Source organism: Panulirus ornatus, chromosome 9 (genome assembly GCF_036320965.1).
Source record: "Panulirus ornatus isolate Po-2019 chromosome 9, ASM3632096v1, whole genome shotgun sequence".
Classification (NCBI taxonomy): Eukaryota; Metazoa; Arthropoda; class Malacostraca; order Decapoda; family Palinuridae; genus Panulirus; species Panulirus ornatus.
Genome location: NC_092232.1, coordinates 28,682,063 through 28,705,428, shown reverse-complemented (window position 1 = coordinate 28,705,428; position 23,366 = coordinate 28,682,063). Strand labels below are relative to the sequence as shown.

Genomic DNA, 23,366 nt, shown 5'->3' with positions numbered 1-23,366 from the left:
AAGAAAAGAATATATATATGGTCGTGGTAGTCGAGAACATTATCTTGGAAAGCAAAAATGGGTATGTTTGAAGGAATAGTGGTTCCAACAATGTTGTATGGTTGTGAGGCGTGGGCTATAGACAGAGTTGTGAGGAGGACGGTGGATGTGCTGGAAATGAGACGTTTGAGGACAATATGTGGTGTGAGGTGGTTTGATCGAGTAAGTAATAAGAGAGTAAGAGAGATATGCGGTAATAAAAAGAATGTGGTTGAGAGAGCAAAAGAGGGTGTTTTGAAATGGTTTGGTCACATGGAGAGAATGAGTGAGGAAAGGTTGACAAAGAGGATATATGTGTCGGAGGTGGAGGGAACGAGAAGTGGGAGACCAAACTGGAGGTGGAAAGATGGAGTGAAAAAGATTTTGAGTAATCGGGGCCTAAACATGCAGGAGGGTGAAAAGCGTGCAAGGAATACAGTGAATTGGAATAATGTGGTATATCAGGGTCGACATGCTGTCAATGGATTGATCCAGGGCATGTGAAGCGTTTGGGGTAAGCCATGGAAAGTTCTATGGGGCCTGGATGTGGAAAGGGAGCTGTGGTTTTTGGTGCATTATTACATGACAGCTAGAGACTGAGTGTGAATGAATGTGGCCTTTGTTGTCTTTTCCTAGCACTACCTCATGCACATGAGGGGGGAGGGGGTTGTTATTTCATGTGTGGCAGGGTGGCGATGGGAATGAATAAAGGCAGACAGTATGAATTATGTACATGTGTATATATGTATATGTCTGTGTGTAAATATATATGTATACGTTGAGATGTATAGGTATGTATATTTGCGTGTGTGGACGTGTATGTATATACATGTGTATGTGGGTGGGTTGGCCCATTCTTTCGTCTGTTTTCTTGCGCTACCTCGCTAATGCGGGAGACAGCGACAAAGCAAAATAAATAAAAAAAACACTATATATATATATATATATATATATATATATATATATATATATATATATATATATAGGGTGGGGGAGGGGGCGAAAATTTTGGGAGCCTTGAAAAATGTGTGGAAGTCGAGAACATTATCTCGGAAAGCAAAAATGGGTATGTTTGAAGGAATAGTGGTTCCAACAATGTTGTATGGTTGCGAGGCGTGGGCTATGGATAGAGTTGTGCGCAGGAGGATGGATGTGCTGGAAATGAGATGTTTGAGGACAATGTGTGGTGTGAGGTGGTTTGATCGAGTAAGTAACGTAAGGGTAAGAGAGATGTGTGGAAATAAAAAGAGCGTGGTTGAGAGAGCAGAAGAGGGTGTTTTGAAATGGTTTGGGCACATGGAGAGAATGAGTGAGGAAAGATTGACCAAGAGGATATATGTGTCGGAGGTGGAGGGAACGAGGAGAAGAGGGAGACCAAATTGGAGGTGGAAAGATGGAGTGAAAAAGATTTTGTGTGATCGGGGCCTGAACATGCAGGAGGGTGAAAGGAGGGCAAGGAATAGAGTGAATTGGAGCGATGTGGTATACAGGGGTTGACGTGCTGTCAGTGGAGTGAATCAAGGCATGTGAAGCATCTGGGGTAAACCATGGAAAGCTGTGTAGGTATGTATATTTGCGTGTGTGGACGTGTGTATGTACATGTGTATGGGGGGGGGGGTTGGGCCATTTCTTTCGTCTGTTTCCTTGCGCTACCTCGCAAACGCGGGAGACAGCGACAAAGTATAAAAAAAAAAAAAAAAAAATATATTCCTCGTGTATCGTAGAAGGCGACTAGAGGGGATGGGAGCAGGGGGCCAGAAATCCTCCCCTCCTTGTATTTTTTTTAACTTTCTAAAATGGGAAACAGAAGGAGTCACGCGGGGAGTGCTCATCCTCCTCGAAGGCTCAGATTGGGGTGTCTAAATGTGTGTGGATGTAACCAAGATGTGAAAAAAGGATAGATAGGCAGTATGTTTGAGGAAAGGAACCTGGATGTTTCGGCTCTGAGTGAAACGAACCTCAAGGGTAAAGGGGAAGAGTGGTTTGGGAATGTCTTGGGAGTAAAGTCAGGGGTTAGTGAGAGGACAAGAGCAAGGGAAGGAGTAGCACTACTCCGAAACAGGAGTTGTGGGAGTATGTGATAGAATGTAAGAAAGTAAATTCTAGATTAATATGGGTAAAACTGAAAGTTGATGGAGAGAGATGGGTGATTATTGGTGCATATGCACCTGGGCATGAGAAGAAAGATCATGAGAGGCAAGTGTTTTGGGAGCAGCTGAATGAGTGTGTTAGTGGTTTTGATGCACGAGACCGGGTTATAGTGATTGGTGATTTGAATGCAAAGGTGAGTGATGTGGCAGTTGAAGGAATAATTGGTATACATGGGGTGTTCAGTGTTGTAAATGGAAATGGTGAAGGGCTTGTAGATTTATGTGCTGAAAAAGGACTGGTGATTAGGAATACCTGGTTCAAAAATCGAGATATACATAAGTATACGTATGTAAGTAGGAGAGATGGCTAGAGAGCATTATTGGATTACGTGTTAATTGACGGGTGTGCGAAAGAGAGACTTTTGGATGTTAATGTGCTGAGAGGTGCAACTGGAGGGATGTCTGATCATTATCTTGTGGAGGCTATAGTGAAGATTTGTATGGGTTTTCAGAAAAGAAGAGTGAATGTTGGGGTGAAGAGGGTGGTGAGAGTAAGTGAGCTTGGGAAGGAGACTTGTGTGAGGAAGTACCAGGAGAGACTGAGTACAGAATGGAAAAAGGTGAGAACAATGGAAGTAAGGGGAGTGGGGGAGGAATGGGATGTATTTAGGAAATCAGTGATGGATTGCACAAAAGATGCTTGTGGCATGAGAAGAGTGGGAGGTGGGTTGATTAGAAAGGGTAGTGAGTAGTGGGATGAAGAAGTAAGATTATTAGGGAAAGAGAAGAGAGAGGGATTTGGACGATTTTTGCATGGAAAAAATGCAATTGAGTGGGAGATGTATAAAAGAAAGAGACAGGAGGCCAAGAGAAAGGTGCAAGAGGTGAAAAAGAGGGCAAATGAGAGTTGGGGTGAGAGAGTATCATTAAATTTTAGGGAGAATAAAAAGATGCTCTGGAAGGAGGTAAATGAAGTGCGTAAGATAAGGGAGCAAATGGGAACTTCAGTGAAGGGCGCAAATGGGGAGGTGATAACAAGTAGTGGTGATGTGAGAAGGAAATGGAGTGAGTATTTTGAAGGTTTGTTGAATGTGTCTGATGATAGAGTGGCAGATATAGGGTGTTCTGGTCGAGGTGGTGTGCAAAGTGAGAGGGTTAGGGAAAATGATTTGGTAAACAGAGAAGAGGTAGTAAAAGCTTTGTGGAAGATGAAAGCCGGCAAGGCTGCAGGTTTGGATGGTATTGCAGTGGAATTTATTAAAAAAGGGGGTGACTGTATTATTGACTGGTTGGTAAGGTTATTTAATGTATGTATGACTCATGGTGAGGTGCCTGAGGATTGGCGGAATGCGTGCATAGTGCCATTGTACAAAGGCAAAGGGGATAAGAGTGAGTGCTCAAATTACGGAGGTATAAGTTTGTTGAGTATTCCTGGTAAATTACATGGGAGGGTATTGATTGAGAGGGTGAAGGCATGTACAGAGCATCAGATTGGGGAAGAGCAGTGTGGTTTCAGAAGTGGTAGAGGATGTGTGGATCAGGTGTTTGCTTTGAAGAATGTATGTGAGAAATACCTAGAAAAGCAAATGGATTTGTATGTAGCATTTATGGATCTGGAGAAGGCATATGATAGAGTTGATAGAGATGCTCTGTGGAAGGTATTAAGAATATATGGTGTGGGAGGCAAGTTGTTAGAAGCAGTGAAAAGTTTTTATCGAGGATGTAAGGCATGTGTACGTGTAGGAAGAGAGGAAAGTGATTGGTTCTCAGTGAATGTAGGTTTGCGGCAGGGGTGTGTGATGTCTCCATGGTTGTTTGATTTGTTTATGGATGGAGTTGTTAGTGAGGTGAATGCAAGAGTTTCGGAAAGAGGGGCAAGTATGAAGTCTGTTGTGGATGAGAGAGCTTGGGAAGTGAGTCAGTTGTTGTTCGCTGATGATACAGCGCTGGTGGCTGATTCATGTGAGAAACTGCAGAAGCTGGTGACTGAGTTTGGTAAAGTGTGTTTATTAGGTACAGTAGGGTTGAGGGTCAAGTCAATTGGGAGGTAAGTCTGAATGGAGAAAAACTGGAGGAAGTAAAGTGTTTTAGATATCTGGGAGTGGATCTGGCAGCAGATGGAACCATGGAAGCGGAAGTGGATCATAGGGTGGGAGAGGGGGCGAAAATTCTGGGAGCCTTGAAGAATGTGTGGAAGTCGAGAACATTATCTCGGAAAGCAAAAATGGGTATGTTTGAAGGAATAGTGGTTCCAACAATGTTGTATGGTTGCGAGGCATGGGCTATGGATAGAGTTGTGCGCAGGAGGGTGGATGTGCTGGAAATGAGATGTTTGAGGACAATGTGTGGTGTGAGGTGGTTTGATCGAGTAAGTAATGTAAGGGTAAGAGAGATGTGTGGAAATAAAAAGAGCATGGTTGAGAGAGCAGAAGAGGGTGTTTTGAAATGGTTTGGGCACATGGAGAGAATGAGTGAGGAAAGATTGACCAAGAGGATATATGTGTCGGAGGTGGAGGGAACGAAGAGAAGTGGGAGACCAAATTGGAGGTGGAAAGATGGAGTGAAAAAGATTTTGTGTGACCGGGCCTGAACATGCAGGGGAGTGAAAGGAGGGCAAGGAATAGAGTGAATTGGATCGATGTGGTATACCGGGGTTGACGTCCAGTCAGTGGATTGAATCAAGGCATGTGAAGCGTCTGGGGTAAACCATGGAAAGCTGTGTAGGTATATATATTTGCGTGTGTGGACGTATGTATATACATGTGTATGGGGGTGGGTTGGGCCATTTCTTTCGTCTGTTTCCTTGCGCTACCTCGGAAACGTGGGAGACAGCGGCAAAAATATATATATATATTTTTTTTTTTTTCATACTATTCGCCATTTCCCGCGATAGCGAGGTAGCGTTAAGAACAGAGGACTGGGCCTTTGAGGGAATATCCTCACCTGGCCCCCTTCTCTGTTCCTTCTTTTGGAAAATTAAAAAAAAAACGAGAGGGGAGGATTTCCAGCCCCCCGCTCCCTTCCCTTTTAGTCACCTTCTACGACACGCAGGGAATACGTGGGAAGTATTCTTTCTCCTATCCCCAGGGATATATATATATATATATATATATATATATATATATATATATATATATATATATATATATATATATATGCATTCCCACGCATTCCTCACGTGTCGTAGAAGGCGACTAGAGGGGACGGGAGCGGGGGCCCAGAAATCCTCCCCTCCTTGTATTTTTTAACTTTCTAAAATGGGAAACAGAAGAAGGAGTCACCCTCCTCGAAGGCTCAGACTGGGGTGTCTAAATGTGTGTGGATGTAACCAAGATGTGAAAAAAGGATAGATTGGTAGTATGTTTGAGGAAAGGAACCTGGATGTTTTGGCTCTGAGTGAAACGAAGCTCAAGGGTAAAGGGGAAGAGTGGTTTGGGAATGTCTTGGGAGTAAAGTCAGGGGTTAGTGAGAGGACAAGAGCAAGGGAAGGAGTAGCAGTATTCCTGAAACAGGAGTTGTGGGAGTATGTGATAGAATGTAAAAAAGTAAATTCTCAATTAATATGGGTAAAACTGAAAGTTGATGGAGAGAGATGGGTGATTATTGGTGCATATGCACCTGGGCATGAGAAGAAAGATCATGAGAGGCAAGTGCTGAATGAGTGTGTTAGTGGTTTTGATGCACGAGACCAGGTTATAGTGATGGGTGATTTGAATGCAAAGGTGAGTAATGTGACAGTTGAGGGAATAATTGGTATACATGGGGTGTTCAGTGTTGTAAATGGAAATGGTGAAGAGTTTGTAGATTTATGTGCTGAAAAAGGACTGGTGATTGGGAATACCTGGTTTAAAAAGCGAGATATACATAAGTATACGTATGTAAGTAGGAGAGATGGCCAGAGAGCGTTATTGGATTACGTGTTAATTGACAGGCGTGCGAGAGAGACTTTTGGATGTTAATGTGCTGAGAGGTGCAACTGGAGGGATGTCTGATCATTATCTTGTGGAGGCTATAGTGACGATTTGTATGAGTTTTCAGAAAAGAAGAGTGAATGTTGGGGTGAAGAGGGTGGTGAGAGTAAGTGAGCTTGGGAAGGAGACTTGTGTGAGGAAGTACCAGGAGAGACTGAGTACAGAATGGAAAAAGGTGAGAACAACGGAAGTAAGGGGAGTGGGGGAGGAATGGGATGTATTTAGGAAATCAGTGATGGATTGTGCAAAAGATGTTTGTGGCATGAGAAGAGTGGGAGGTGGGTTGATTAGAAAGGGTAGTGAGTGGTGGGATGAAGAAGTAAGATTATTAGTGAAAGAGAAGAGAGAGGCATTTGGACGATTTTTGCATGGAAAAAATGCAATTGAGTGGGAGATGTATAAAAGAAAGAGACAGGAGGTCAAGAGAAAGGTGCAAGAGGTGAAAAAGAGGGCAAATGAGAGTTGGGGTGAGAGAGTATCATTAAATTTTAGGGAGAATAAAAAGATGTTCTGGAAGGAGGTAAATAAAGTGCGTAAGACAAGGGAGCAAATGGGAAATTCAGTGAAGGGTGCAAATGGGGAGGTGATAACAAGTTGTGGTGAGGTGAGAAGGAGATGGAGTGAGTAATTTGAAGGTTTGTTGAATGTGTTTGATGATAGAGTGGCAGATATAGGGTGTTTTGGTCGAGGTGGTGTGCAAAGTGAGAGGGTTAGGGAAAATGATTTGGTAAACAGAGAAGAGGTAGTAAAAGCTTTGCGGAAGATGAAAGCTGGCAAGGCAGCAGGTTTGGATGGTATTGCAGTGGAATTTATTAAAAAAGGGGGTGACTGTATTGTTGACTGGTTAGTAAGGTTATTTAATGTATGTATGACTCATGGTGAGGTGCCTGAGGATTGGCGGAATGCGTGCATAGTGCCATTGTACAAAGGGAAAGGGGATAAGAGTGAGTGCTCAAATTACGGAGGTATAAGTTTGTTGAGTATTCCTGGTAAATTATATGGGAGGGTATTGATTGAGAGGGTGAGGGCATGTACAGAGCTTCAGATTGGGGAAGAGCAGTGTGGTTTCAGAAGTGGTAGAGGATGTGTGGATCAGGTGTTTGCTTTGAAGAATGTATGTGAGAAATGTTTAGAAAAGCAAATGGATTTGTATGTAGCATTTATGGATCTGGAGAAGGCATATGATAGAGTTGATAGAGATGCTCTGTGGAAGGTATTAAGAATATATGGTGTGGGAGGCAAGTTGTTAGAAGCAGTGAAAAGTTTTTATCGAGGATGTAAGGCATGTGTACGTGTAGGAAGAGAGGAAAGTGATTGGTTCTTAGTGAAAGAAGGTTTGCTGCAGGGGTGTGTGATGTCTCCATGGTTGTTTAATTTGTTTATGGATGGGGTTGTTAGGGAGGTAAATGCAAGAGTTTTGGAAAGAGGGGCAAGTATCAAGTCTGTTAGGGATGAGAGAGCTTGGGAAGTGAGTCAGTTGTTGTTCGCTGATGATACAGTGCTGGTGGCTGAATCATGTGAGAAACTGCAGAAGCTGGTGACTGAGTTTGGTAAAGTGTGTGGAAGAAAAAAGTTAAGAGTAAATGTGAATAAGAGCAAGGTTATTAGGTACAGTAGGGTTGAGGGTCAAGTCAATTGGGAGGGGAGTTTGAATGGAGAAAAACTGGAGGAAGTGAAGTGTTTTAGATATCTGGGAGTGGATCTGGCAGCGGATGGAACCATGGAAGCGGAAGTGGATCATAGGATGGGGGAGGGGGCGAAAATTCTGGGGGCCTTGAAGAATGTGTGGAAGTCGAGAACATTATCTCGGAAAGCAAAAATGGGTATGTTTGAAGGAATAGTGGTTCCAACAATGTTGTATGGTTGCGAGGCGTGGGCTATGGATAGAGTTGTGCGCAGGAGGATGGATGTGCTGGAAATGAGATGTTTGAGGACAATGTGTGGTGTGAGGTGGTTTGATCGAGTGAGTAACGTAAGGGTAAGAGAGATGTGTGGAAATAAAAAGAGCGTGGTTGAGAGAGCAGAAGAGGGTGTTTTGAAGTGGTTTGGGCACATGGAGAGAATGAGTGAGGAAAGATTGACCAAGAGGATATATGTGTCAGAGGTGGAGGGAACGAGAAGTGGGAGACCAAATTGGAGGTGGAAAGATGGAGTGAAAAAGATTTTGTGTGATCGGGGCCTGAACATGCAGGAGGGTGAAAGGAGGGCAAGGAATAGAGTGAATTGGAGCGATGTGGTATACCGGGGTTGACGTGCTGTCAGTGGATTGAATCAAGGCATGTGAAGCGTCTGGGGTAAACCATGGAAAGCTGTGTAGGTATGTATATTTGCGTGTGTGGACGTATGTATATACATGTGTATGGGGGGGGGTTGGGCCATTTCTTTCGTCTGTTTCCTTGCGCTACCTCGCAAACGCGGGAGACAGTGACAAAGTATAATAAAAAAAAATATACTATATATATATATATATATATATATATGTATATATATATATATATATATATATATATATATATATATATATATATATATATATATATATATATATATATATATATAAACACATACATACACACATACACACATATACATATATATATATATATATATATATATATATATATGTATATATATATATATTTTTTTTCATACTATTCGCTATTTCCCGAGATAGCGAGGTAGCGTTAAGAACAGAGGACTGGGCCTTTGAGGGAATATCCTCACCTGGCCCTCTTCTCTGTTCCTTCTTTTGGAGAAAAAAAAAAAAAACGAGAGGGGAGGATTTCCAGCCACCCGCTCCCTCCCCTTTTAGTCGCCTTCTACGACACGCAGGGAATACGTGGGAAGTATTCTTTCTCCCCTATCCCCAGGGATATATATATATATATATATATATATATATATATATATATATATATATATATATATATATATATCCCTGGGGATAGGGGAGAAAGAATACTTCCCACGTATTCCCTGCGTGTCGTAGAAGGCGACTAAAAGGGGAGGGAGCGGGTGGCTGGAAATCCTCCCCTCTCGTTTTTTTTTTAATTTTCCAAAAGAAGGAACTGAGAAGGGGGTCAGGTGAGGATATTCCCTCTAAGGCCCAGTCCTCTGTTCTTAACGCTACCTCGCTAATGCGGGAGATGGCGAATGGTATGAAGGAAAGGAAGGATATATATATATATATATGGTTGCGAGGCGTGGGCTATGGATAGAGTTGTGCGTAGGAGGATGGATGTGCTGGAAATGAGATGTTTGAGGACAATGTGTGGTGTGAGGTGGTTTGATTGAGTGAGTAACGTAAGGGTAAGAGAGATGTGTGGAAATAAAAAGAGCGTGGTTGAGAGAGCAGAAGAGGGTGTTTTGAAGTGGTTTGGGCACATGGAGAGAATGAGTGAGGAAAGATTGACCAAGAGGATATATGTGTCGGAGGTGGAGGGAATGAGGAGAAGAGGGAGACCAAATTGGAGGTGGAAAGATGGAGTGAAAAAGATTTTGTGTGATCGGGGCCTGAACATGCAGGAGGGTGAAAGGAGGGCAAGGAATAGAGTGAATTGGAGCAATGTGGTATACCGGGGTTGACGTGCTGTCAGTGGATTGAATCAAGGCATGTGAAGCGTCTGGGCTAAACCATGGAAAGCTGTGTAGGTATGTATATTTGCGTGTGTGGACGTATGTATATACATGTGTATGGGGGGGGGGTTGGGCCATTTCTTTCGTCTGTTTCCTTGCGCTACCTCGCAAACGCGGGAGAAGCGACAAAGTATAAAAAAAAAAATAATAATATATATATATATATATATATATATATATATATATATATATATATATATATATATATTAGGATTTTCTGATTTTAACGGTCCCCCTCTTCATGTTTAGGGTCCAGTAAGCTAAAGCCTTACATCACTAGATATCAACCTTAGGTATTTCATTTCTAACACTACCATCGTCTTTCTTTCTTTTGCATTCACAGCTTAGGACTTGTATCCATACAACACTGACAGGACCACCATATCTTCGAACATGTCCATTTTTTCCCTAGAAGACACTTGCCTACCCTTCCACACACTCTTAATGTCCCTAGAGCTGTAGTCTGTAGGTCATATATTTTATATTCACCTAAATTTTATATGAAAATATCTGTACTTCAGTGATTTGTTGTACACAAACATGGCCATGCATAAAGTATTTATGTCATGTTATTCAACTATACAATTACAGAAAATAAAAAAATGAAGTAGCTTCAAATCATGAATTCATAAACATTTTGTTATAAAAACCAAAAGTCCTTTGTGGTTTCTTTCAAGAATGAAACCAGAAATCCTCAGAGTACTTGTTCCAAGACAACTATGTAACTGAAACATGGGTATCCTTGACAATAGACTTATGCATACCATCACAGTCCAGGCAGCAGTCCCTGAGGCGTGGGGATGGGCAGGAGTATGGAGGGCAAGGGCGTTCACGACAAGCCACTATGCCCTCTGTGCACCTGAAATACCAGAGCTAATAAGTAAGTAAGTTTTTATTAGTCAAATTGTAATACAAGATATATTACAAAATGAAATTCTTCTTGGCTTTGAGAGCTTCCTAGTGTTTCTACAACAAAAGAATAAAATCAATAAAGCAATAAAATATTAAAGGAAACACTTTAATATTTTACTTTCCTATTGTGATGACAAATGTTGAAATGATGATAAATCATCATGAACAGAAATGAGAGGACATAGGGGTCTCGGTGTGCTAGGGGAATGAGCAAACCAGGAGAAGTGTACAGGATTGAGAGGCCAAGTATGTGTAGGTGTGAGTGATATGACAAAATACAAAGTTGAGGTAAGAGTATTATTATTTTTTTTTTTTTTTTTTTTGCTTTGTCGCTGTCTCCCACGTTTGTGAGGTAGCGCAAGGAAACAGACGAAAGAAATGGCCCAACCCACCCCCAAACGCATGTATATACATACGTCCACACACACAAATATACATACCTACACAGCTTTCCATGGTTTACCCCAGACGCTTCACATGCCCTGATTCAATCCACTGACAGCACGTCAACCCCGGTATACAACATCTATCCAATTCACTCTATTCCTTGCCCTCCTTTCACCCTCCTGCATGTTCAGGCCCCGATCACACAAAATCTTTTTCACTCCATCTTTCCACCTCCAATTTGGTCTCCCACTTCTCCTCGTTCCCTCCACCTCCGACACATATATCCTCTTGGTCAATCTTTCCTCACTCATTCTCTCCATGTGCCCAGACCATTTCAAAACACCCTCTTCTGCTTTCTCAACCACGCTCTTTTTATTTCCACACATCTCTCTTACCCTTACGTTACTTACTCGATCAAACCACCTCACACCACACATTGTCCTCAAACATCTCATTTCCAGCACATCCATCCTCCTGCGCACAACTCTATCCATAGCCCACGCCTCGCAACCATACAACATTGTTGGAACCACTATTCCTTTAAACATACCCATTTTTGCTTTCCGAGATAATGTTCTCGACTTCCACACATTCTTCAAAGCTCCCAGGATTTTCGCCCCCTCCCCCACCCTATGATCCACTTCCGCTTCCATGGTTCCATCCGCTGCCAGATCCACTCCCAGATATCTAAAACACTTTACTTCCTCCAGTTTTTCTCCATTCAAACTTACCTCCCAATTGACTTGACCCTCAACCCTACTGTACCTAATAACCTTGCTCTTATTCACATTTACTCTTCAACTTTCTTCTTTCACACATTTTACCAAACTCAGTCACCAGCTTCTGCAGTTTCTCACATGAATCAGCCACCAGCGCTGTATCATCAGCGAACAACAACTGACTCACTTCCCAAGCTCTCTCATCCCCAACAGACTTCATACTTGCCCCTTTTTCCAAAACTCTTGCATTCACCTCCCTAACAACCCCATCCATAAACAAATTAAACAACCATGGAGACATCACACACCCCTGCCCCAAACCTACATTATTATTATTATCATTATTATTATTATTATTATTATTATTATTATTATTATTATTTTGCTTTGTCGCTGTCTCCCGTGTTTGCGAGGCAGCGCAAGGAAACAGACGAAAGAAATGGCCCAACCCACCCCCATACACATGTATATACATACACGTCCACACACGCAAATATACATACCCATACATCTCAATGTACACATATATATACACACACAGACACATACATATATACACATGCACACAATTCACACTGTCTGCCTTTATCCATTCCCATCGCCACCTCGCCACACATGGAATAACATCCCCCTCCTTCCTCATGTGTGTGAGGTAGCGCTAGGAAAAGACAACAAGGCCCCATTTGTTCACACTCAGTCTCCAGCTGTCATGCAATAATGCCCGAAACCACAGCTCCCTTTCCACATCCAGGCCCCACACAACTTTCCATGGTTTACCCCAGACGCTTCACATGCCCTGATTCAATCCATTGACAGCTCATTGACCCCAGTATACCACATCGATCCAATTCACTCTATTCCTTGCCCGTCTTTCACCCTCCTGCACGTTCAGGCCCCAATCACTCAAAATCATTTTCACTCCATCTTTCCACCTCCAATTTAGTCTCCCACTTCTCCTCATTCCCTCCACCTCTGACACATATATCCTCTTGGTCAATCTTTCCTCACTCATTCTCTCCATGTGCCCAAACCATTTCAAAACACCCTCTTCTGCTCTCTCAACCACGCTCTTTTTATTTCCACAAATCTCTCTTACCCTTATATTACTTACTCGATCAAACCACCTCACACCACATGTTGTCCTCAAACATCTCATTTCCAGCACATCCACCCTCCTGCGCACAACTCTATCCACAGCCCACGCCTCGCAACCATACAACATTGTTTGAACCACTATTCCTTCAAACATACCCATTTTTGCTTTTGGAGATAAGGTTCTTGACTTCCACACATTCTTCAAGGCTCCCAGAATTTTCACCCCCTCCCCCACCCTATGATTCCCTTCCGCTTCCATGGTTCCATCCGCTGCCAGATCCACTCCCAGATATCTAAAACACTTTACTTCCTCCAGTTTTTTTCCATTCAAACTTACCTCCCAATTGACTTGACCCTCAACCCTACTGTACCTAATAACCTTGCTCTTATTCACATTTACTCTTAACTTTCTTCTTTCACACACTTTACCAAACTCAGTCACCAGCTTCTGCAGTTTCTCACATAAATCAGCCATCAGCATTTGTATCATCAGTGAACAACAACTGACTCACTTCCCAAGCTCTCTCATCCACACCAGACTTCATACTTGCCCCTCTTTCCAAAACCCTTGCATTCACCTCCCTAACAACGCCATCCATAAACAAATTAAACAACCATGGAGACATCACACACCCCTGCCGCAAACCTACATTCACTGAGAACCAATCACTTTCCTCTCTTCCTACACGTACACATGCCTTACATCCTCGATAAAAACTTTTCACTGCTTCTAACAACTTGCCTCCCACACCATATATTCTTAGTACCTTCCACAGAGCATCTCTATCAACTCTATCATATGCCTTCTCCAGATCCATAAATGCTACATACAAATCCATTTGCTTTTCTAAGTAAGAGTAATGAGAGAAAATTCAAAATGGAGGTATTAGTAGTGAAAAAATGCAAAGAGGAGGTAGGGGGTATGAGAGAAAATGCAAAGCTGAGGTAGGAGTAATGAGATAAAATAGAAAGTGGAGGGAGGAGTATGCAATACATAAAAATTAAACTAAGTATGAGAATAACAAGAGCAAGTGCAATATGCCCAAGTGCTGGGGGAAAAAAGATACTAGTAATGAAAGAGACTGAACCTTTCAGTTACACACAACAACCTTTATACATACTAGTAAGAGATGCTAATTCCTCATGACAATGCTCTTTTTCCCATCCAGTGTAATGTAATGAAGAATAAATGGTAAACTACCAAAATTAATCTATCATAATTAGTTACCCAAAATTGTAATGGCATATGGCATCAAAATACCATCATACAGATAAAAAACACAGAGTACTGCTAGCTATCCTTGCATATAAAGTGGAGAAAAACTGATACTCACATCAGAATGAAAAGGTATGACACACCAAGCCTCTTTTTCAGTTAAGTTTCTTTCAAGGTTTGTCACACTCACCGACACTCCTGGCAATGATCATCTGGATGGGTGAAGACCTGGTGATTGTCATAGTCAGTACCAAGGAAGTGGCATCGAGGGGGTGTGAGGCAGAAGGGGCAGCAGATTCCCTCCACCACCTGGGGTTCCCGGCAGCTTGGGGTAGGGCAGCGGATCGTCTCACACATCACAGTACCTGCCTAATGAGACCCTTGCTAAGACTTTCGTCTAGAGAGATTATAAAGAACTGTTAAGTGATCGATTTGTTGTATCCCTGACATCACTGGCATCTAAATGGAATGATGATATGAGGGCCCAAATCATCAAGTCAGCCTGCGAGAGTTACACCTTACGGAGGTTACAAGATTATTAATGTTGATAATTACAAGAGAATGCAAATATCTCCAACTAACTTTCCCAGTAAGGTAACTCTCCAACTTTTAATAATACACAAATTAGAGCAAGTAAAATTAATCCATGATCTTTTAACCTCACTTATCAATTGAACATTATCTGGTATTGGTCATCCTAACCCTGGCTTTGGCCTCACCTGGCACTGGCATTCCAGACATGGGTCATATTCATGAGTGAAGACAGCAAGGTGGGGAAAGATCCTGAGAGTGAAGAGACAATCTTGGCAGGTCGGGCAGCAGCCATCGGAGGGGACAGCAGGGTGAGTACATGGCACTGGTTGGCATGGCATCTGCCCACACTTCATCCCATTCTCCTGGGAGGGATGGGGTATATATGTGTATAGGCACACATGTATACAAGTATACATGTCTAACAGGAAGGACAAGAACTTGTAGCATAAGGAATGGTGTCTAATTACCAGTAGTAAGAGATGGTAATCAAAGGGACAATAAAACATGACTATGAAATAATATATGCAAGCCCCATACACAATGATATGCATTAATAAACTGAAAGGAGTTCATTTACATTTTCTGCTGGAAATCTTCATATTTTGTAATACTAATGAATAAAATATAACAAAATTAATGCCAAAACCACAAAAACTAATTCAGCATGGGCCTATGCAAATTTTTTTTTTACATAAAATATATTTTTTTTCATACATATTTGCCATATCCTGCTTTAGCAAGGAAATGTTAACAACAGAGGACTAATCAAGAAATGTTTATTAAGAGAATCACTGTTAATTCATCAACATCAAAAACACAGTGACATTTTGATTCAAGACAGTTAAACTTCTAGCAGCAATCAGGTGACATTTCAAATTTCCTTTGCTAATTCCGATAGTAAGTGTGAAGGTTGTTAGCAGACAGACCAGTGTCTTTATAGTGCTGCTGTACTTAACATGCATGAAGAAGGACGTCAGTCCTAAGTACTGGGATCTTACCGTACAGTTGCACTGGACACATGGACGGCTGGGGTGGGGAAAAGTCGCGCCCAGCTGATGCATTATACCATCTAAGAGGCAGGAGGTGTGAGGACAGGAGGGGCAGGGAGTTGAAGGTATGAAATGAGGTGAGGAGGAAGATGTAGGTAAGAAAAAGGAAGAAAAATTTAAGGAAGGGAAGGAAGAGAAAGTTGAGGAAGGCACGACAGGTGGAGGAGTTGTGGGTAATGGACTGGAATTTGGAGGGGAGAGTGTAGAGACTATGGGGGTAGTGAGAGGCAAGACTGGTGAGGAAGAGGTGTTAAGTGGTTGGGATGGTGAGGGAAGCACTGGAGAGGGCTGTGATGGTTGTTCTTGAGTGGAGAAAGGAGGGATAGGTGAGAACGAGGCTACAGATGCTATGGAGTAGGCAGGGCGGTAGGCTGCAGCTGTAATACCAGTGTTGGAACAAATGGGGCAGCACGACCCCTGTAATACCACTGGGTCTTCACATAACACTGCCTCACACACTGGCTCATGGCAGAGCACATATCCATTCTGAAAGTATGGATAAGTTAGTACTTATGTTAAGATGATAATGTCAAGTACACAATTACTGGTTAACCATACTTCTGAAGGATAAACACAGAGAAACACTCATGTTAAAGCTGTGTCCCTATCTTGCCATATTCGCATCATGCTCCCATGAACTTTATGAGACCTTACTCCAACATTACAAAGGGAAAATAGCCTATGCCACTAAAGTCCTCAGAAACAAGCAGACACTAACATATATCAACCCTTATTATTAACATCAAGTGGTTAATAGCTTCCTTCTTAGAGAAAAAAGTTTTGGTCAAACAAATGCACCACAAGGAAATTTCCTCCTATTGATCTGTGAATATGATTAATGAAAAAGGTAATCAACATAAAATTTCTACTCTTTCCAAGATACTCAAGGGTCTTTTAAGGCAGGGACAATAATAAATCTTAGCATATTTTTCAAAAACATGTCTCATCAGCTTACGCGGCAAGCAGTTTAAAAATACGCTATATCTAAGAAAAACTCCAAGCAAAATGACAACCACAAGACTCCTTTAGCACTGATCAAACAATGCCCTACTTACGTGACAGCGGCAGGTATGGCAAGGATTAGAGTCCGGGATGAAGGACTGGCCATTTCTGTACACCTGGTGGTGAAAGAGACAGTTGTCGCAGAGAGGGCAGCACTGGCCTGGTGGTGTGGCTGGGTGAGGGCACTGGGGGTTACAGAAGGCTGCCTCTGAGCGACATGTGACTGACCCTGCGTGACACTGACACCTCAAACATGGATCATTTGCAGACCACCACACTGACCCATCCCTGTAACAGAAATATTATCAAACTATTAGTAGTCCATCCCTACAAGACTAACATAGGCAGAAAATCAGTGACTCATACCTGCAACACAAACATCATTAGACAAATAGCGACCTATCCCTGCAAAACAAACATCATTCAACAATTAGTGGCCCATCCCTGCAACATGAACATCATCAGACAATTAGTGACCCATCCCTGCAACATATATTCCATAAGTGACCTATCCTTGCAACATAAATATCATTAGATAATTTGTGACCCATCCCTGCAACATAAATATCATCAGACAATTAGTGACCCATCCCTGCAACACAAACATTATCAGGCAATCAGTGACCCATCCCTGCAACATAAATATCATCATACAATTAGTGACCCATCCCTGCAACATGAACATCATCAGACAATTAGTGACCCATCTCTGCAACATAAATATCATCAGACAATTAGTGACCCATGCCTGCAACATGAACACCATCAGACAATTAGTGACCTATCCCTGCAACATAAATATCATCATACAATCAGTAACCCATCCTTGCAACATGAACATCATCAGACAATTAGTGACCCATCTCTGCAACATAAATATCATCAGACAATTAGTGACCCATCCCCGCAACATAAATTCCATAAGACAATTAGCGACCCATCTCTACAACACAAACATCATCAGACAATTAGTGACCTATCCCTGCAACATAAATATCATCAGACAATTAGTGACCCATCCTTGCAATAAAAACATTATCAGACAATTAGTGACCTATCCCTGCAACATAAATATCATCAGACAATTAGTGACCAATGCCTGCAACATGAATTCCATAAGACAATTAGTGACCCCATCTCTGCAACATAAATATCATCAGACAATTAGTGAGCCATCCCTGCAACATAAATTCCATAAGGCAATTAGTGACCCATCCCTACAACACAAACATCATCAGACAATTAGCGACCCATCCCTGCAACATAAATATCATCAGGCAATTAGTGACCCAACCCTGCAATAAAAACATCATCAGACAATTAGTGACCCATCCCTGCAACATAAATATCATCAGACAATTAGTGACCCATGCCTGCAACATGAACACCATCAGACAATTAGTGACCCATCCCTGCAACACAAACATCATTAGACAATTAGTGACCCATCCCTGCAACATAAATATCATCAGATAATTTGTGACCCATCCCTGCAACATAAATATCATCAGACAATTAGTAACCCATCCCTCCAACACAAACATTACAGACCAATGATGTCATTCCTGCTTCAGAAACACAGATGGACTATTGCAATAAGTCATCCTTGCAAGGCTCTGTACAAAAAGATGTACCATCAAACTAACCCCCCCCCCCTTTGTTATGGAGACTATTTTACCTACCGATTTCCCAGTCTCTTTAAAGGTATCATAAATACACTGTGTACATGTAATGTATGTCTATAGCATTCCACAAGTCCATTCTAAACTAAAGATCTGTGTGGAGGTTAAGCTTGGAAGGAGATGTGGAGATGAAAAGAATATTGGGAACAGACAGACAGGCATTATATGGTGCTTTAGTAGTGTGAAAATATATTCTATATACAAACATTTTTTTATCCCTGGGGAGAGAGGAGAAAGAATACTTCCTGCATATTCCCTGCATGTCATAGAAGGCACTAAAAGGGAAGGGAAGGGAGCGGGGGGGGGCTGGAAATCCTCCCCTCTTGTTTTTAGTTTTCCTAAAGAAGGAACAGAGGAGGGGGCCAAATGAGGATATTCCCTCAAAGGCTCAGTCCTCTGATCTTAACGCTACCTCGCTAATGCGGGAACTGGCGAATAGTATGAAAAAAAAACATTCTATGCTATGTACAAGAAATGCAATTCAAGATAGAGTTAGAAGTTTAAGGTGGAACTAAAGGTTCATGGTGGAGGTAGAGGTTTAAGCAGCATACTTACTCATATGAAGCACCAAGGTAATCGCACTGGGAGCAAGTTGGGCAGCACTGGCCAGGCAGGAGACGTGCAGTACGACAGTATACCTCTGGACATGACACTGACTCACACAACACACTGCCTGAGGCAAGAACTTAATGCTTTGATGCTCATCATAAGAGTGCATAGATCAAATTCATATCATTACATACTTATCACTAACTTTACAAGTTCAAAACTATTCAACCTTTACAATTTTGGTACATATATAAGAGATGTTACTGGACTCTGCCAGCATGAGGTTATATCACAAATGGAGAGTCACCTTTAGCGAGGCCATATCATTGGCAGTACAGTTTCATCAAAGAACTCAATCAAAATGATTCCACATTTCCCTGCAACTGAAAGCAGCACAGCCATGTGCCACAGGGGCCTCTGAGAACAAGTCTTGGGTAACACCAGGGCTCTTTCTTAAAAAGAAGTCTTATGGTAATCATAAATGAGCAAATAAATATACTGGTATATACAAGATATACATATAGAAAATATTTCTAGAAGCCTAAGCAGTGGCTATACTGAAATTTTGAGTCTCTGTTTTTAAAACATCCAGAATTTAAACTATAAACAGAAAAAAACAGTAAAATATCATTTCTATGATGGTATTTGATCCAAGACAAATCTATACTGATACCATACATATATACTTATCTACTTACTTCCTGTCCTAGGAGTCTCTCCTATCCTGATGAAGTTTCTGTAGCACTAAGAAAACTGGCCACAGGTTGGTCAGTCCTCCTCTTATCTCTGTCAGTCCTACCCTGTTGTGAGTATATGTGTTTCTCTGTGCTCCTACTTCAACATTGTGCTACGAAGAATAGCTTCTTTATGGTCTAGCCATCTAAGCCGTACTAAGGAATTCACCCAGGACTTTTTACTAAAGAAGAATGTAAGCTCATTCTAATTTGCTCTACAGCTTGTTTGAAAAACTGCATATAAAACTGAGGAAGAATATAATAGGGAGGCATTTTTAAAGAAACTAGATGTTAGGATGAATTTGTGGGCTAGTTATGAGGATCTTCTTCCTGCAACTGATACACAGGAGCATGAATCAATGGTGGCAAATAAGGTAGGGAACTTAGAAAATAGGTTTGTCACTGTGGAGATGAAGTAGGAAGAAAAATTTACCTTCTAGCCTGCTGGGAAGACTTGTTGACCATCAGGAGAAATTCAGGAAAGGGAGATTCAAACTCAAAATAGGTTTAGTCAACTAAAAAATGAATTACAGGATGATCATAGCATCATTCTGGTTGGGAAAGGTTGTGCTGGTTATAATATACGAGGTATGATCATTCCCCGTCTTCCATAGGAACAAGAAAAGGAGGGCCTAGAGGCCCTGAATCTGCTAGTAGGTACAAGAAAAAAGAATACAGGAAGGTATGTTCTGAGGTAGTTAGGCATTGATAGACTTCTTCCTTAAACATAAAGAGAAGACAGCAGGAGACAGTAACAAAGTAGGAAAATATATATATCTTTATTATTATTTTACTTTGTCGCTGTCTCCCGCATTAGCGAGGTAGCGCAAGGAAACAGATGAAAGAATGGCCAACCCACCCACAGACACATGTACATACATACATGTCCACACACGCAAATATACATACCTATACATCTCAACGTATACATATACATATACACACACAGACATATACATATATACACATGTACATAATTCATACTGTCTGCCTTTATTCATTCCCATCGCCACCCTGTCACACATGAAATAACAACCCCCTCCCCCTGCATGTGCGTGAGGTAGCACTAGGAAAAGACAACAAAGGCCATATTCATTCACACTCAGTCTCTAGCTGTCATGTATAATGCACCGAAACCACAGCTCCCTTTCCACATCCAGGCCCCACAGAACTTTCCATGGTTTACCCCAGACGCTTCACATGCCCTCCCTCCTGCACGTTCAGGCCCTGATCGCTCAAAATCTTTTTCACTCTATCTTTCCACCTCCAATTTGGTCTCCCACTTCTCCTCGTTCCCTCTATCTCTGACATGCATATCCTCTTGGTCAATCTTTCCTCACTCATTCTCTCCATGTGACCAAAACCATTTCAAAACACCCTCTTCTGTTCTCTCAACCACACTCTTTTTATTACCACACATCTCTCTTACCCTATTATTACTTACTCGATCAAACCAACTCACACCACATATCGTCCTCAAACATCTCATTTCCAGCACATCCACCCTCCTCTGCATAACTCTATCTATAGCCCATGTCTCGCAACCATACAACATTGTTGGAACCACTATTCCTTCAAACATGCCCATTTTTGCTTTCCGAGACAATGTTCTCAACTTCCACACATTCTTCAATGCTCTCAGAACTTTCGCCCCCTCCCCCACCCTGATTCACTTCTGCTTCCATGGTTCCATCTGCTGCCAAATCCACTCCCAGATATCTAAAACACTTCACTTTCTCCAGTTTTCTCCATTCAAACTTACCTCCCAATTGACTTGTCCCTCAACCCTACTGTACCTAATAACCTTGCTCTTATTCACATTTACTCTCAGCTTTCTTCTTTCACACACTTACCAAACTCAGTCACCAGCTTCTGCAGTTTCTCACACGAATCAGCCACCAGTGCTGTAACATCAGCGAACAACAACTGACTCACTTTCCAAGCTCTCTCATCCACAACAGACTGCATACTTGCCCCTCTTTCCAAAACTCCTCCATTCACCTCTCTAACAACCCCATCCATAAACAAATCAAACAACCATGGAGACATCACACACCCCTGCCACAAACCTACATTCACTGAGAGCCAATCACTTTCCTCTCATCCTACACCTACACATGCTTTACATTCTCGATAAAAACTTTTCACTGCTTCTAACAACTTGCCTCCCACAAGATATATTCTTAATACCTTCCACAGAGCATCTCTATCAACTCTATCATATGCCTTCTCCAGATCCATAAATGCTACATAAAAATCCATTTGCTTTTCTAAGCATTTCTCTCATACATTCTTCAAAGCAAACACCTGATCCACACATCCTCTACCACTTCTGAAACCACACTGCTCTTCCCCAATCTGATGCTCTGTACATGCCTTCACCCTCTCAATCAATACCCTCCCATATAATTTACCAGGAATACTCAACAAACTTATACCTCTGTAATTTGAGCACTCACTTTTATCCCCTTTCCGTTTGTACAATGGCACTATGCAAGCATTTTGCCAATCCTCAGGCACCTCACCATGAGTCATACATACATTAAATAACCTTACCAACCAGTCAACAATACAGTCACCCCCTTTATTATTAAATTCCACAGCAATACCATCCAAACCCGCTGCCTTGCTGGCTTTCATCTTCCGCAAAGCTTTTACTATCTCTTCTGTCTACCAAATCATTCTCCCTAACCCTCTCACTTTGCACACCACCTCGACCAAAACACCCTATATCTGCCACTCTATCATCAAACACATTCAACAAACCTTCAAAATACTCACTCCATCTCCTTCTCACATCACCACTACTTGTTATCACCTCCCCAATAGCCCCCTTCACTGAAGTTCCCATTTGTTCTCTTGTCTTACGCACTTTATCTACCTCCTTCCAAAACATCTTTTCATTCTCCCTGAAATCTAATGATACTCTCTCGCCCCAACTCTCATTTGCCCTCTTTTTCACCTCTTGCACCTTTCTCTTGACCTCCTGCCTTTTTCTTTTATACATCTCCCACTCATTTGCATTATTTCCTTGCAAAAATCGTCCAAATGCCTTTCTCTTCTCTTTCACTAATAATCTTACTTCTTCATCCCACCACTCACTACCCTTTCTAATCTGCCCACCTCCCACGTTTCTCATGCCAAAAGCATCTTTTGCGCAAGCCATCACTGATTCACTAAATACATCCCATTCCTTCCCCACTCACCTTACATCCTTTGTTCTCACCTTTTTTCATTCTGTACTCATTCTCTCCTGGTACTTCCTCACACAAGTCTCCCAAGCTCACTTACTCTCACCACTCTTTTCACCCCAACATTCTCTCTTCTTTTCTGAAAACCTCTACAAATCTTCACCTTCACCTCCACAAGATAATGATCAGACATCCCTCCAGTTGCACCTCTCAGACCATTAACATCCAAAAGTCTCTCTTTCGTGTGCCTATCAATTAACACATAATCCAATAATGCTCTTTGGCCATCTCTCCTACTTACATATGTATACTTATGTATATCTCTCTTTTTAAACCAGGTATTCCCAATCACCAGTCCTATTTCAGCACACAAATCTAGAAGTTCTTCACCATTTCCATTTACAACACTGAACTCCCCATGTACACCAATTATTCCCTCAACTGCCACATTACTCACCTATGCATTCAAATCACCCATCACTATAACCCAGTCTTGTGCATCAAAACTACTAACACACTCACTCAGCTGCTCCCAAAACACTTGCCTCTCATGATCTTTCTTCTCATGCCCAGGTGCATAG

General features: G+C 41.9%; 1 protein-coding gene across 1 annotated transcript in view; it reads right to left on the bottom strand.

Moving 5' to 3' along the window:
* The window catches only part of LOC139750303 (uncharacterized), a 189,323-nt gene that overhangs the window by 80,631 nt on the left and 85,326 nt on the right, over positions 1-23,366 (bottom strand). Inside the window, exons 16-21 of the mRNA XM_071664927.1 lie at positions 18,867-18,984; positions 16,683-16,917; positions 15,577-16,113; positions 14,764-14,940; positions 14,235-14,413; positions 10,480-10,574 (exon numbers count right to left, since the gene is read on the bottom strand). Of these exons, the coding sequence (XP_071521028.1) occupies positions 10,480-10,574; positions 14,235-14,413; positions 14,764-14,940; positions 15,577-16,113; positions 16,683-16,917; positions 18,867-18,984 (1,341 nt within the window). The remainder of the gene's footprint in view (positions 1-10,479; positions 10,575-14,234; positions 14,414-14,763; positions 14,941-15,576; positions 16,114-16,682; positions 16,918-18,866; positions 18,985-23,366) is intronic.